The following is a 17,339-nucleotide window of genomic DNA, read 5'->3' as shown; positions in this document are numbered from 1 at the left end:
TTCATCTTTAGTCTGTGTTGTCATTGTAATGTTACTTTTACCATTTTATAGGTGCTCATGAACTTGAGCAGATGCAGCTGATCTTAGAATCGATCCCTGTTGTACATGAAGAAGACAGACAAGAACTTCTCACTGTAATCCCAGTCTATATAAAAAAGGATATGACCATGCCACATACTCCTTTGACACAGCTGCTCCCAGGCATTAGCCCTGAAGGTGAGCACCAGAAATACTAGAAGCAAAAAAATAGATGCTTAGCATATGCATTTGTAAATGTATTGATATTGGATGGAGGGGAAAAAACATTTTTTTTTTTTTTTTTTCTTAACAGCCCTAGATTTTCTGGAGCAAATTCTGACATTCAGTCCTATGGATAGACTAACAGCAGAGGAAGCTTTGTCTCACCCATACATGAGCATCTATTCATTTCCTCTGGATGAGCCAATTTCCAGCCATCCTTTTCATATTGAAGATGAGGTGGATGATATCTTGCTGATGGAGGACAACCACAGCCCTGTTTGTAATTGGGAAAGGTATTTTTAATACTTTCACTATATATTTTAATAAAGGCTATGAATATAATTGCTACTGACTCCATATACACAATGCATTTTGAATGTGATTGCATCAAATGAAGAGGAAGAAAAAAGTAAACTAAGTTTGTTTTTCTCTCCAGATATCATGATAGTCAGTATTCAGACCATGATTGGCCTATACACTATAATTTTGATGTTGATGAAGTCCAGCGAGATCCGAGGGCTCTCTCTGATGGAAGCGATGAAGAAGAGGTGCAGGTCGACCCTCGCAAATATCTTGATGGAGATCGAGAAAAGTATTTGGAAGATCCAGCTTTTGACCCATACTTTTCTGCAGAGCCCTCTTGGCAATATTCAGATCACCATGAGAACAAATATTGTGACCTGGAGTGTAGCAACTCTTGTAACTTCAAAATGAGGGCCACATCTTATCTAGATAATCTAGTGTGGAGGGAGACTGAAGTGAATCATTATTATGAGCCAAAACTTATTATAGATCTGTCTAACTGGAAAGAGCAAAGTAAGGAGAGGTCTGATAAGAGAGGTAAATCAAAATGTGAAAGAAATGGTCTGGTAAAGGCTCAGATAGCTCTTAAGGAAGCGTCACAGCAGCTAGTTGAAAAGGAAAGGGAGAAACGTAAAGAGTTTGACTTTGATTCATTTATTGCAGGTACCATTGAGCTCAGTTTGCAGCATGAATCTTCCAGTGTTGACAAACTCAATGATTTAAATAGTTCCGTAACACAACTTGAATACAAATCCTTAATATCAAAGTCTGTAAGTTTAGAAAAACAGGAGAAAGCAATGGCTAACTTGGCACAATTGGGAACCCTAAACCAAAATTCTTGGGACAGTCCAATCAAAAGTGGTGAAGACTGTTTTCTCATAGACCAGTTTTGTTGTGAAGTAAGAAAAGATGATCATGTTGAAAAGGAAAATACCTACACAGGTTACTTAGATAATTTATTTAGTAAGAAGGAAGAGGCAGAGGAGTTTGATCCTGAGCCAATAGAAGATGAAAAGGTTGGAAGTAAAGAAAACGATGAGGGCTTCCTGAGCTTTAGTGGAGACATCTTTTTTACTAAGCAGCTGGATTGTATTGGCATCCCACAATTTCACAATCCTCTCGGATCACCTCTTAAATCAATACAAGCCACACTGACCCCATCTGTCATGAAACCATCCCCACAAATTCCCCGTAAAACTTACAGCAGCATTCTGAAACATCTAAACTAAAACACTCAAATTTCTTTGTGTCCTTTATCAATTGTCCTGCGTTTTGTTTTTTATTTTTCTTTCTACATAACATTTTCTTACTTGAATTGTATTTTTAGTATGTATTTAACATTTAGTTTTGTTTACCATTGTTTTTATGATCTAGAATTATTACTTTCTACATTTTAATTTTAAACTGGCATGGCATTTGCACACAAGGAGAAAAAAAAACAACAACAAAATAATGCAACATAGGCAGAGACAGGAAAAATGCACTAAATGAAGTCTAAATCAAATCAGTTGCTAACTTTTTCAGCATAGAATGATATTGCCTTGATCTAACACAGTGAGACATATTTTCTTAGAAATGTCAGTTTTATTTTTGAGGCTAGTTCATTGTGTTTTTAAGATTTTATTTCATATCTATTTCTTTAAACACATGATACCAGCAGCAACTGAAGAATGCAGATTTTGGTACGCATGTGTTATCTACCTCAAGGTAACAGTAGGTGGTCACTTCTAGGCCATCAGTAGTGCTGTCCATCAGGCACCTCTGTTAAGCCAGCATTATTGTAGTAGCTATTCCTAAATGAGAAATTGCAGAGATATTTATAATTGTTCTGAATTGCATCCTATGTAGTGAAGTGTTTAATATGCAGTATTTTATTTATTATATCACAATTATTTGAGAATCTAGGTGCTGAATGGTTTGGAAGAACCATGAGCAATTTCCACCTCTGGTACAATAGTGATGAGAGAACATGCTCGGATAAGGTGTTATCCGAGCATGCTCGTGTGCTAACCGAGTTACTTCTGCGTGCTTGAAAAATGTTAGTACCCACGCCTGCATGTCTCGCTGCTTTTCAGCAGCCATAACACATGCATGGACTGCCTAACAAATGGGCAGTCCCTGCATGTGTTGTGGCTGTCTAACAGCTGCAGGAACTCAAACATTTTTTTTTTTTTTTTTTTTTTTTTCAAGCACTCCAAAGACACTTGGTTAGCACCCGAGCATGCTCTGATAACACCTTATTTGAGCACATTTGCTCATCATTATTAAACAACTCTAGGGCCCCCTAAAAAACAGTGCTGGGGCATCAACATCTAGACAGCCTTAGGCAGTCCATTTCTCAAGTTTTTTTTGTTTTTAATTGTGTTTACATTTTTGTACATCGAACCTGCATATTAACAAACTGTGTCTTCACTTTTCTTTTCACCATTTTGTTTTCATTTCAAGGAAAGTTCTCACTGTGTGTAGGAGTTTGTATTTTCAAGTGCTTGACAGATCTCTACAAGACTATAGGAATTGCTTAAATATTAACTACTCCTAGAAACTTTTCATTTTTTTATTGTAATGCTAAGAATGGCGTGCATGGAGTTAATTATGGTACAACATTACTGTAAGTTAAGATTTGTCGATGTAAGATTTTTTTCTCTTATTGTATGTTTTTACTGAAATTCCCTCTTTTATTTGTTTTGAAACCTGCATGAAAAGAATAGCATGTAGTATCTAAATTCCCTGGAAACTTGTTTTGCCTCTGAATTTTGCATACTATTTGTGTACTATTGGGTCCCCTATTTAAGACAAATAAACATGGCCAGCAACAAATTGGATTTCATTTGTGGGTGTATTTATTTATTTTTTTTCTCCTGTCTTCAATGATTTTCACACAGCTATGTTTCTGAAAAAAAAAAATGTGCAGTAACCATTTTTTTTTTCCCATACCTGTTTAGAAATTTGGTCATTAGACACTTCATCAATGGTAAACTCTGCTAACATCACTGGGAGCTGAAAAAAAAATGCCATTTTCTTGTTTTGTTGCAACAGAATTTTTTTTTTGCCACAGAAGAACTGCGCTACTGTGTATTCTACTCAAGTCTTGGAAAATTCCAGAAAGCACTCAGAGGTTGTAGTGCGAAGAAGTCATTGAGAATAATCACTATTGTAGTAATTTCTGTTACTGTACCATTAATGAGAATGGGTTTTATTGTAATCCATATTCTTTAAAAGCAAACAAATTCCAATACACAATCAATATAAAACGTCTGCACATCCCTGTTATGATCAGGTTTATCATACCAAGAAGAATAATTTCAAACTTGTGTGCAAATCCATTGAACAACTGAAATAATTTTTGAGAGAAAATACACAAAAGCATCTACATTTTAATTTCTTAAGTGTGAACCCCCTCTTATAATTGTGGATGTGATTGGCTACTTCTGAACACAATCACATTTAAACTCATGTTAAATAGTTGTCTGTACAGAGCTGCAATCATTCATAGTGATTCTAATTACATCCCATATAAAATTTACCTGTTCCAGTAGATTTTATTTTTCCCTTATCCCATGACTGCACCACCTGAGAAAGGGTATCTGCACATCAATGACAGTAAACCTACTGAATAAAACGGCGGTACTTCTCCGCATCAGTTTTGGTTTCCTGTCCTTGAGGGACCCTTAGAAGTGAGCGGTACATTGGACTTACCCATGTCTTTCGGGTGTCCAGAACGGGATGCCTTCTGGAGGGGTGAGATGCCACTTGCCAGGAGGTTGATGCAACATTGTGCAGGCAGAGACCTTTTGGTGAAAAGTTGCTTGCTGACATGAGGTCCTGGGGCTGCAGGAGCACCCTATGTGGAGTGCGCCGGGACATGCTTCCTTCCGGTCTGCGCTGGTGAAACTCGGTGGACCATTGCGATGAATGTGCCGAAAAGCATGGCCGCTCGGTGTATGCACGGGGACATAGGGCGGATATCTGGTGCGTCCAATGACACCGCGCGCTAGAAACCACAGCGGCTGTCTGGGTCTGTGCAGGGCTGGGCAAGGCTCTCTGCGCACAGTGCCCCTGATTCAGATGACCTGGAAACCGGGAGGGGCCAGACAGGTGTGCCTGGGCCACCCCGCTATATAGGGAGTGGTCCCAGGGTTATGCTGGTGTTTTTTTACGGCAGTCCTGTTAATTGGATATGCAGTAAAAATGTTCCCAGGTTGCTATAGGTGTGTCCTGTATTTGAAGGACACTTAGTACCACGTCCCAATCCAGCAGAAAGACCAGCAGTACCTGAGAGTACCCGTGTATATACTCAAACAAATCGGGCCCTTCCATTACATGGGACTACCCTTTGATCTATCCATGGCTCTAAGGATTTTGACGAAGATCATTCTGGAAGTAACAGAATCCTCTCTGAGAAAAAAATGTATTGTGCCATATCGACGATTTTTCAGTAGTAGCAGGTTGATGGAGAACTGCAGTCGCTAACTGATGCAGGTCATAACCAGCCCGACTCTGCTAGGATGGATGATAATTTTGGGAAATCAAGGCTAGAGCCTCTAAGGATTCAGCCTTTCTTAGGGCTTATTTTGGACTCTGAAGAACAAGCTTGTCATCTGCCGAAAGAAAAGCAGGATCATAACCCTCGATTGGCATCAATTACCAATCCGGTTATGACTGAGGAATGCTGTCGTTGATAAGGACAATGACTTCCTGTATTCTGGTGGTCCAGTGGGCCCAGATTCACTCCAGGAATTTGCAGCAAGATGTCCTAGAAGGAGAAAGGAAACTCCGGTAGAGTTGAGATGACATTCATCCACTCAATGCCGACTTTTATTCCCCATTGACTTGCATTGGGGTCGGGTTTTGGACGAAACAACTTTTTTTTGCCCTAGTCAGACAAGTTTCATCCAAATCAAATTTTGTTTCATTCGGGTTTCACGAAACCCGATCCGACCAAAGTCGCTCAACTCTACTCCGAGGCTATTTAGAAGGAAAGATTATACTTTCCCAAACGTCCATTGATTCCATGGCATGGTGGCTGGACGTGAAGAATCTGAAATGGAATCCCATGGTCTTACCAGGTTACAGATGTGATTGTGACGGATGTGAGTTTGGAAGGATAGGGAGCTTATCTCGGAGATCGCATCGTCCAGGGAGTCTGGTCAGAGACAGAAGTCTGCTATTCCTCAAGCATGAAGGAGCTACTGGTAGGGAAGGAGCTCCACTACTGCTCTTTTTACCATCTAAAAGAGCAGTACATTAGAGCGACAACTGGATGACAGTTGCTTATATCAACTATTCGATGGGTGCAAGATCTCTGCCCCTTAAATGTTCCTGTCAGAGACAGTTCTTCAGTTAATAGAACAACATCAGTTGAGGCTGACTTTGCTACACATAAGAGGGAAAGAAAACGAAGCAGCACACTTCCTCAGCCGGAATACCCTGAAGCAAGGGGAATGGGAACTGAATCCGCTAATATTTCAGCAGATTTTAGATCAGTGGGGGCAGCCGTAAATAGACCTGTTCACCAACAAGCAAAACAGGAAAACAAAAATATTCTGCTCTTTTAAACCCAAGAGAAAACCATATGCAGTGGATGTGCTACAGATTCCCTGGGACTTTAAACTAGCTTACACTTTTCCCTCATTGGTGCTCCAGCAGTCCTCAGGAAAATCCAGGAGAAAAGAGAGAACGTCATTTTCATTGCTCCCTTTTGGCCCAAAGGCCATGGCTCTTATGGATGAGGATGATGTCCTTGTCAGATCCCTGTATACTCTGGATTTCCTCAAGCAGGGACCAGTGTGTCATCCTCAGAGGTCAGGCCTGCATTAGACGGCCTGGAGTTTGAGGGGTCGCTATTAATACAAAAAGGCTTCTCCTCAGCCTTAGCCTCTACCCTGCTCCAGAGCAGGAAGCCAGTAACAACTAGGATATATGGCAGAACACGGGCTAAATTCTTGACTAGGTCCAGGCAGCCCGTGGGGTGTAAAGTCCCGGTAAAAGCCATATTAGAGTTTCTTCAAAAATTAGTATGGAGATGGGTCTAGCCACTGGCACCCTTAAGGTGCAGGGGTCTGCTTTAGGAGCACCATATAATTATAACAGCGTCAGGTGGATTATTAGGTTCATAACGACGTGAAATAGATCAAGACCAATACCAGCCCCAAAGATGCCAACTTGGGACTTAAACCTAGTTCTGGAGGCACTAACAAAGTCTCCCTTTGAGCCCATAGAGGAGTTGCCAGCGAGGGTACTCGCATGGAAAACTTTGATAGTAGTGGCCCTAACATCAGCCTAGGGTCACTGATTTACAGACTTCATCCGTCAACCACCCCTTTTATACAGCTCTCGGAAGATAGTTGTTTTAAGAGTAGACCCAGCGTATCTCCGAAAGTAGCCTCAAAATTTCATAGGAGCCAAGAGAATTCCCCCTTCCTTTTTTTAGTAGCCCAAAAAATTCAGAGGAACAGAAACTTCACACATTAGATGTTAGTAGAGTCTTTGTGCAATACTTGGCCATGTCAAAGCAGTGGAGAAGGAGCGAGTCCTTATTCGTGTTTTTCCAGGGGATGAGGAAAGGTCTTAAAGTAACAAGGGGGGTACCATAGCTAGATGGATTAGGGACGCCATTAGCCTAGCGTACTGCTCTAGTAATGTACCAGTTCCTGAGAACCTGAAGGTCCATTCCACAAGGGACATGGCAACTGTCTGGGCTGAGAAGCGGAGGTGTCAATCTACAGGATATGTAAGGCAGCAACATATTCTTCCCCTTCAACCTTCTATACGCACTACTGTCTTAATCTGTCTTCCTCTGATGACCTGTCCTTTGAGAGGAAGGTGTTACGAACGGTGATCCTTCCTTAAGGTGCCTTGGTTTATAGAAATCGTTCAGGTGTTGCTGTCGTCATGAGAGAAGGGGAAAAAAAAATCTTAATTTCTTATCTGTAATGGGACTTTACAAAGCCCATGACAGCACCATTGTATTCCCTCCCCGTTTTTATCACTAATGGTGTGCACTTAAGGGTGTTTATTAGTGATGGTTATGTTCCTAAAGGTCTGGAGGTCCTCTCATGCTCTGAAACCCAAACTGATGCGGATGAGAGGTACTGCACTTTTATTCAGTAGTTTTCCTGTCCTTGATGGGTGGATACCCTTTCTCAGGTGGTGCTGTCATAGGCTCTGTAAAATCCCGTTACCAGTAAGTGACTAAGATTTTTCCAATTTACAGCACAGGCCTTGGTCTGTAAACAAAAATAAATTAAAAAAATTACAACACAGCAAAGGAATCTTTTTTTTTTTTTGTGGTAGGTTATAAGGAGAAGGGTACAAAAAATTTTTTCAAGGCATTAGATATACTGTACAACACTTCTTTCGGTAATCAAGAAGTGGTTTAAATCTGGCACAAGTGACATTACTTAAAATTGGATATCACTAAAAAAGTGAAGAAATGAGAAAATTGGTTCCCAGAGGCCTACAGCAACATTAAAGGAGCTGCAGGAATTTGTCAATTACTGGTTGTGTACTGCATGTGACAACAATCTCTTGTTTTCTTCAGGTTTTTGGCCTGTGGGGAAGGGTGACATGATGGTAGCCTTTTCTTACAAAAAAAAATCCAAGCCCAGCTATATTTTAGCCAAAACCTGCAAGTCTGCATTTGGAAAAACATATTATGGTCTGAGGTGACTATAATTGACCCTTTTGGCCATAATGCATGTATTAACAATATTCCGTTTTCCCACATTAATTTTTTCTGGCCTGTAGGGTAGGGTGTCAACACATGACAAAAAACAAAACATCCAAGCCTCGCTATGTTTTGCCAAAACCTACATCAAGTATGCAGCATGTGGGAACATTTGATATGGTCTGATGAGAGCAAGGTTGAATTTTTTGGCTAACATTCCAAAAGGTATGGCCCATAAGAGGAAGGAAAAAGGAGGAAAACTGGGTCCCCAGAATCGGACATTTCTAGAGACTTTGTCAGGGGCGAGGATTCTTCCGGGTAGTCTTCAGCGTCTTCTACGGAGGACGACTGTGGCCACTTCTGTTTTCCCCGTAAACTGGGTGGATAAACTGATGAAGACAGTCAGGAATACCATGGGAATAGTAGAGACAAACCCTGAGCAATCAGTTCAGGATGTCATGTTTGGGGGTCTGGACCAGAGGAAATGCATGTCCTTCCCCTTGAATGACAAGATCCACACTTGTACACTGGGAGTGGAAAGGACCAGAGAGGAAATGTTCCCTTATTCCAGCTTTTAAAAGAAGGTATCCTTTTGATGACTCAGTGTCAAATTCTTGGGATAAGGCCCCGAAACTTGATGCGGCAGTAACCAAAACGTCTTGATTATTCCCTATCTGGACGATTTGATTATTGTGGGCCGGTTGGCTGATCATTGCTCTATGCAATTATGAGAGATAATGGCCACTTTGGAAAATTTGGGGTGGGTATTGAATGCCTAGAGTCCCTAAAGGTGCAGGAGTTCATAGGGCTAATTTTAGACTCAAGAATGTAGACTACCAGCTGGTAAATTAGATAACATCCGGTGATAAGAACATTCAACAGTCCCTTTTAGGGTCACTAACCTCCTGCATCCCAGCAGTCCGGTGGGCTCAATTTCATACAAGAGCCTTACAATGGGACACTGCAATGGTAGTGGGGAGGAGGGAGGGGGAGGTTTGGAAGCTTACCACGTTGTGAATCCCTGGATCAATGGTTTAGATGGAGTTCATCCTGAGGCTGGGTTCACATTACGTTTAGCAGCCTGTTCAGCGCATAGCGTTGATGGGCTGCGTTAACAGTATAGCATAGCGCGATTGCGTTATGCTATACCCGCTAGCGCAGATGAGTCACATGTGCTTGCACGGATGATTCATCTGCGCTAGCGGTGATGGAGCCTCAGACGCTGCAGGCCACGTCCAAGGCTCCGTCACTGAATGACGGCACATCGCGAACACGTACCGCTTTACGGCATGCGTCTCGATGCTCCCGACAATGGGGCTCAATGGCAGCGTTAACGGACTGGCTAAAACACAGTGTGCCGCACCTGCTGGTAAATACAGACAAATATGGAGGAAAAGGAAGTGTGTCGACACATCCAGGATATAAGTAAAATCTTTTTTTATTGAAAAATAGATTAAATATATATAGCTGGAGAAGTAGTATATATCAATCTTCCTCCACTGTATGTACCACAATAGTAGCAAGAAGAATATAGCAGATAAATTCTGTGGTTTAAAACATAACCTTTACTTGTTAGGTTTTTTTGATTAAAAAAAGGTTTTCACCTCAATAAATTTTCGTGAACCAAAAACACTAGTGCATAAATATAAAAACACACTTTCATTCCCTGTCTGGGATAAATTGTAGACCCTTTAACTCCCTGTTTGGGAAGCAGGAAAAAATATAACATCCATCACATACAGATCATCTATGTGAAACAACAATTAGCCCAAATTAGTACGACTTTCAATTGAGCTTATTTTTACCACCTCGTTCACATATATTAATCAGGAGTTATAAGAAAAGGAACATTCTCACCATATGCTGGTTTTCCTTAGCCAGAACTTCAAGGAGTAGGAGTTCCAATATTGTCTTTTTATTCCCTATTATGTAACTGAACCTGGGACCCCGGGGACGTGGCCTGACTGGACATGTGAGCAAAAGCAGGAGAGATTAGCTCCGGGAGATATAACCTGTAAGATACTCCACTGGGCCTTGAACAACTTTAGAATCAGTAATATCATCCCCCCTCTGAGCTCCTGTACTCACTGGTGTGCATCGGATCCTGATCCATGGCCGGGGGAGCTGCTAGGAGGTAGCGTGAGTCAGCTGCAGGAGCAGATAAGAGAAATCAAGATGGCGCTGGGGACGCCTTCAGGTACTATACGTGAGAAGTCGTCTGCTGAAAATGCAGCACTTAAACTGGCCAGCTCACATTATGTGGACAAACCAGCCAATGCGATCAAAAGAGAAATGGGAGAGTGCAATGGGATCCATAGAGGAAAATCACTGGTCAGATATACTGGAAAGAGTTCCACAGCTGTCTTTAAGTGAATCCCACAGACTGTCCCATATATATCTGATACACCAGGCATACAGTGCACCTCAATTCATAATTAACATAGGATTTCGTTAAAGTCCCCACTGTCCTAGATGCAAAACTAACATGGAAGATATGTTTCATATGTTGTGGAGCTAGCCTAACTTGGTGGCCTTTTGGAGGAGTGTTGTAGCAACGATTAACAGGGTTTATTAAGTTGATGTAGAGCTTACACCATTAATATGCATATTGGGATATGTTGAAGATCTGTCTTTTGATGAGGACGGCAGAATAGCGGCAGCACGTATGTTATATATGGCAAGAAAATTGATAGCCCAAAAATGGATAGCAGATCAGGAGCCTATGATATCAGGATTTATTGATAAAGTTAACTGGTTAGTAAATTTGGAAAAAGACATATACCTAAAAAGAGATGTTATCTCTAATTTTGACAAGATATGGGGTCTGTGGATTGATGGCTCTAGTTAGACATCTGGGGAACTGAGGAGATTTCGGCTTGCTTTGAGTTATGTTAATATGATGCCTCAAATTAAACTTCTTTGAAAATTAATTAAAATGTTGTTATTGCTTCCACAAGTTATATGTAATTGGTTTGACTATTGTTGCTATGTTCAAATATTTGTTCACCTAATTATGCTAGTTTTGCAGGGCCAAGATGTATACATAACTCATTATTAATGCTTCTTAAGGTTGGGGGTGGAAAACTGTGTTTCTCCAATGTTTGTCTGGTTGTGGCTGTTTTTCCTTTTTTTTTTTCTTTTGTGTAAATCTTTATAAAAGTCAATAAAAAGAATTGATTAAAAAAAGAACCTGGGACCCCAAGACTCCCACCCTTACAAGTGCAGTCCACAGCTAGCCCTGTCACTAACCAGCCCTGGACTAGCCCTGTGTGCCTCCCAACCCATTTCCTAAATAACTTTATTCATCAGGGGAATGGCAGGGGTATTCCTCATCAGGAGTAGCTGGGCAGCATATCCCTCCACTGGGAATAGCAAAGAGGCAATAACATTCGCATTACTAACATCACCCCTCTTAAAGGGAATCTGTCACCTATTTTTTCGACCTCAAGCTGTGGCCACTGCCATCAGGGGCTTATCTACAGCATTCTGTAATGCTGTAGATAAGCCCCCATGTAACCTGAAAGAGAAGAAAAACGAGTTATATTATACTCACCCAGGGGTTGTCCTAGTCTGGTTTTGGTCCAATGGGTGTCGCGGTCCGGTCCAGCGCTTCCCATCTTCTAGCAGTGACGTCCTCTTCTTTGCTTCCCGTTGCGGCTCCGGCGCAGGCGCCGGGAAAGGTCTGAGAGGTCCGGCGCCTGTGCACTGCAGGACTCTGCTCTGCCCTCAACAGGGCAGAGCAGTGCACCGCGACGGGAAGCAAAGAAGAAAACACCTGAAGAGATTGATAATCCTCTTCTTTGTTTCAATTGACATCTCTCATGTTGGAGCCATAATTCATGTCAGTCCACTTTATGCAACAGCTCTCCAAAGTGTGATCACTCCTTTTCAGATGCAGACTAACGAGTAGATCTAATTTGACGCAGGTGTTAGTTTTGGGAATTAAAATTTACAGGGCGATTCCATAATTTTTTCCCTCAGAATTGAGTGATTCCATGATTTTTCCCCTATGCTTGGTTAAAAAAAAGTAACTATTACTAACTACCACATTTTTTGTTCTTGATTTCTTTTAGTGTTTCCTAAAGCCAGAAAATTGCCATTTGAAATGACATTAGTTTTGTGCCATGTCTGTGATCTGCTTTTTTTTCTACAAAATTAAGCAACTGAATGAACATCCTCCAAGGCCGGTGATTCCATAATTTTTGCCAGGGGTTGTATAACATACAGAAGGCGTCATTTACTACAGGATAGACTGGTACATAGCCATTTTTTACCACTAAGAACAAATACCTGGTTAATATCGGAAATAAAAGGTTGTTTTAGTTGTGGGAAATGCGTGGTGTGTCCATTTATCAAAAAATGTAAGATTTTTGGAAGTACTAATACCGACGAGACTTTTAAAAAAGCCAAGAAGCCAGCGCTGTCTATGGTCAGCACACAATACATAAAGTGCAAATGCACATATTAGTTTCTAACTGAACTTTAAAATGAGACATTTAGCAAACAATTGATCAATCCTTTGAGCCACCCCGCCATGCCAAGGCATTCTCATATGGGGCAGTCCTACTCTACGTTTTTTATATTCGCTGTGCCATTACAGCCTCCTAAATGTATTAAAAGCAAGACTATAAAATGTAAACGTACCCAAAGCATTTCTGAATCACTCCTGTGGTGCCAGAAGGGCAAGCGCAGATAAAGGCCAACCAGGTCCGGACATGGACATCTCAGATCTGACCTCCACACTGCCAGACCAGCAACCATAGATGAAGGGTGAAACAGGCCCAGACACAGGTGCATAATCAAATAGAGCCTGGGGAGAGGAGGCCTGCTGTATGTGTGTACAGCAGCCTAGATCAATCACAATAAAGACAGAATGGCGTGCATAACCAGGCACGCATGGCAAAATGTGGGGGTCAGCCACAAACCAGTAACAAAAAACCAGTAAACAAAAAAGCCAAGAAGCCAGTGCTGCCTATAGTCAGCACACAATACATGAAGTGCAAATACACATATTAGGTTGTAACTGAACTTTAAAAAGAGACATTTAGCAAACAATTGATCAATTCTTTGAGCCACCCCGCCATGCCAAGGCATTCTCATATGGGGCAGTCCTACTCTACTTTTTTTATATTCACTGTGCCATTACGGCCACCTAAATGTATAAAAAGTAGTTTTGAGCGACTTTTGGCTTTTTAGGGTCGAGTTTCGTTTCATGAAACCCGACTTTTCCAAAAGTCGGGTCGAGCAAAATCGGCCGACTATAGGGAAAAGTCGGGGTCGTCCCGAAACACAAAACCCAATGTAAGTCAATGGAGAATTAAAGTCGGCAGTGAGAGGACAGGAAACACCAACAGTGCCCATTTGAATGCCAAAAGCATAAATTCTTGTTACTGAAGCTTGTCAACCTTAATTAACTTCATAATACTAGTTACGCACGGAAAAATGGGGGTTATTTGGCTACAGTTGTGGGGGGGGGGGCTGGCTCCAGGTTTTCGTGGGCCCAGGGCCAAAGAGTTCCCCTTTAACACATACCACAACTCATGATGCTCCGATACGGCAGAGAAATAGCAGTATAGTACAATGAAAAATACTTCACTTCTTACATCTCATGACTGATATCCATTTTAAATTCACCAATACCTCCAAAAACGGACAGTATATAACTCCATACAGTATTACGGCCAGCGCTTAGTGCGCTATACAGAGTAATGAGGCCCATATATTTCTTCATACGGAATCATTATTCCCATATAATGTTTCAAACCGTATGTGATGAGCTCCACATAATGCTACAGTATATGTTGGTCCCAATGGATGAACCTCCACTGTCTTATGGGCCCAAATAATGCTCCATATATAATGGGCCCCATTTCTACTGCTCTAGTGTATAATGGGCCCTGTAAATGCTGCCCCAGTGTCTGATGTCCACCTTTGGAATGCTCCAGTGTATGGTGGGCCCCATATATCATTCACCAGAGTATAGTGCTCCCCAAAAATTGCTGTCCCAACATTGAAAACAATTACATAAGTCTCCTTGCTAGGGAATCCCTGCACTACTCTGAACTCCTTGTCGTCCCCATCTTCCATCTCACTGCACTTGACTGTTTAGGCCCTCCCACCGTCAGAGACACTTTTGCGTACTATGCGGTGCCCTGTGCCAGTGCCATTGCCCATGAGTATGCCCCCCCACCTGCTCAAGGAACCTGCACTTTCATCTGCACCTTCCTCTTTGTCACCGTGTAAGGTGGTATAGTATGTGGGAAGGGGAACCTGAGTTTCCTCTGGGTCAGATTCTAGCTGTGTAGAGTGCGAGGGGAATGTAGTGGTCTGGGTCAATGTACCAGCAGCATCATCCAGCAGTGGCTGGGCCTCAGTGCACTTGTGGTGTCCCCAAGAGTACGGTCGCCACTGTGGCATTGCCTTCCTCCTAGGGAGTGTGTTGTCAAGCTTGGGAGCAACGAAGGATCTCTAGCAGTGAAACCAACACATTTCCCACTCCAGGCCAGCAGGGAGACCTCTGAACCTGACTGCTGAGGAGCTGCTCTCTGTGGTCGGGAGGAGGTAAGTTAGGGCACTCTGTGCAGGCAAGGGGAAGTGTGTGGACGTGAGAAGGGGAGCTGGAGGATGAGCAGAGTTAAGGCTCACTCCTAGCTGGAGCGCATGGTCCGGATTCCGGTCTCCGAGTTTGTAGGGACACTGACATTCCTGCAGCAGAAACCGGGGGAAGTAGCAGCTATAAATGCTCTGTACCCAACTAAGGCTCGGAGGCCCCAGCATCGACGTGTGCGAGGCAGAAGGAAAAGGCTACAGCTGTCTGCCATACAAGTAAAGTCTGAGGAACATCTGTTAGACAGGAGGCATTTCAGTGAACCGCGGTCCTGTGAGTGCTTCCCCCACAAGCGCTAGAAAGGAGACGTTCAGGAAGGTACACGTTGGCGGAGTGTTGGAAGGGAGCTTTCCATTCTGGTCCCGGAGGTTGGCAGAGGTCCTGACCCGGAGGACACAGCACGGAGGCAGGCATCTGTGTAACCTGCAGACTGTGAGTAAAGCTTTGGAACTGCACGCTCTGGTGTCCTACAGTTATTCCAGCACTGCTACATCTGGGTACCAGCACCTACACCGCCTGTGCCTTTCCCCCATCACTACATCTACACTTCCCTGGGACTCCAGCTCCACCTGTGGGGAACTTCACCATCTTTGCTGCACAACACCATCAGTCCCAGAGGATCTGCATGCAGCGTCGGCCTAACATCTATGTTGCCGAACACCACAGGTGGCGTCAAACTATCTATATAAACTCTTTACCATTATACCACGCCATTTACATGGGCGCCCAGGGCCACCATCCGGGTCACCGCTGCTGTGACACATCCCACTGACACCGGCCCGGTACCGAGTACCCCACAGCCCTGGGTGGGCGACCCATATGCCGTCTGCTGATCGGGCGGCGTTATTCCCACGAACCTCCAAACAGCGTCCCTGAAGGCAAAGTTTTTGGTTTCCGGGGGCAGTATGATTGCAAAGCTGAACCTTAAAGGAATGTCCAAAAGGGCACCACCAGGAGTGGAGCCTGTGGCTTAATTGGACTGCACCCGGGAAACCACTACCATACAAGCTACAGAAAAGATGGACAGATTGCAAGCTTTGTCGATTCTGTGTGTGGTGTGGTATGTCCGTTTGTAGTTGTGCTAGCGATTTCTCAGCTTTATTCCGTTAACGACCGAGACTCCGGCATGGCCCCGCGGTACGCGTCAAGCTTACTAGAGGGATACGCGAGGCTGTGGCACGTGAGATCGAGCAATAACAGGCCTAGCATTCTAGTACATGTCCGGGGCTGCATGCACGCTACACTGAAAGGACCAGCTTTTGTTGCTTACAGGTGCAGATAACCTGCTGAACTCCGTTAGTGATGGGGATCTGGGATTCAGATTATTCCCCGCGAACGATGATTTCCCAGTAAGTTCAGGTCAACCGCAATTCCGGAGTTAGGCCTAACCGTCAATCCTGAAAAAATTACGTGTCCAAACCACAGGTGCTGTAGCTTGCTTAACAGCTCGGCAGCCGTTCTCAGGCCCAGTATGGATTCAACAACATTGTAGAAAGTTGATAAAGGGTACAGTTTCACCGGCTAACACGTATATATGTAGCCTAGTTTACACATTAAAAATATATGTCTATAGATCAGGAGGCAGACTCGGATGTTCTCAGGCCCAGTATGGATTTGACCAGATTGTACAAAGTTGAGAAAGGGTACTTTATCACTGGATAGCAGGTATATATAGCATAGTTTAAACAAGTAAAATCTCCGTGTTCTCAGTATGGATTACACAGCAATCTAAAAAGTGGAAAAAAGGAAATGCATTTGAGGCGTACACAACTATATACTTTTGGTGTTATTTTTACATCTTCATATATATTTCTATCTCAGTAATACAGTCCAGCCTCTCCGCAATAGGAAATGAGATGCATACAATTCGTGACATAAAGGCTATTGATTGCAGAAATCTAGGAATTATTATTCACGGGAAAAACTTCCGTCACAATTCTCATAGGCGGTGCTGACCCTCAATTAATTTGTGTGTTGAGACAGTGAAAACATTTTTTGGTGAATAAAGTCTTGCTGTATCGCACTTCCGTTGATTCCATCACTGTTACTCATCTCAATCCAATTTTTATCACAGGGAGCGATGTAAACATGGTGCTCACTGGCTATCATGATCTGTCACGTAACTTTGGAGTGCAAAAGACAGAAGCCACAGGCCGTAGGCGATTCTATTTGATTGGCATGAGAGGGCACATTTTGAAATGTGCATCGGAATGTCACACGTTTGTGAGTAGGAAAACTGTGAAAGCTGATGATAAACCACCACTGCATGTAATTGTGAGTCGACGTCCATAAGAAATGGAAGCCACTGATCATCTGGAGCTAGAGCCCGGCCAGCAGGACAGGGCATAGCTACATCTTAACCATCATCTTTCAGTTCAATCAATTTGTAGTGGCAGTCCCAGTGATGGATTTGACAGCCCAGACTACACAGCGGAGGAGCAAAGAGAGGTAAACATTGCAAATGCTGGGGCCCTGCCCAAGCAAGGGGGGCACACTCGTGGGCGTCGGTACTGGCACTGGGCC

General features: G+C 43.0%; 1 protein-coding gene across 2 annotated transcripts in view; it reads left to right on the top strand.

The window, feature by feature from the left end:
* Nucleotides 1-3,365, top strand: part of MAPK6 (mitogen-activated protein kinase 6) — an 83,824-nt gene extending 80,459 nt beyond the window's left edge. For both annotated transcript variants that reach the window (XM_073568421.1, XM_073568420.1), the window contains exons 4-6: nucleotides 52-216; nucleotides 332-533; nucleotides 677-3,365. In XM_073568421.1, coding sequence (XP_073424522.1) covers nucleotides 52-216; nucleotides 332-533; nucleotides 677-1,772 — 1,463 coding nt within the window. In that variant the 3' untranslated portion in view covers nucleotides 1,773-3,365. The remainder of the gene's footprint in view (nucleotides 1-51; nucleotides 217-331; nucleotides 534-676) is intronic.
* The last annotated feature ends 13,974 nt before the right edge of the window (nucleotides 3,366-17,339 follow it).

The sequence above is a fragment of the Dendrobates tinctorius genome, unplaced genomic scaffold (assembly GCF_039654945.1).
Source record: "Dendrobates tinctorius isolate UK_male_01 unplaced genomic scaffold, ASM3965494v1 ptg000022l, whole genome shotgun sequence".
In the NCBI taxonomy this organism is placed as follows: Eukaryota; Metazoa; Chordata; class Amphibia; order Anura; family Dendrobatidae; genus Dendrobates; species Dendrobates tinctorius.
Note: the sequence above shows the minus strand (reverse complement) of the source record. Positions and strands in the feature narration are given on the sequence as shown.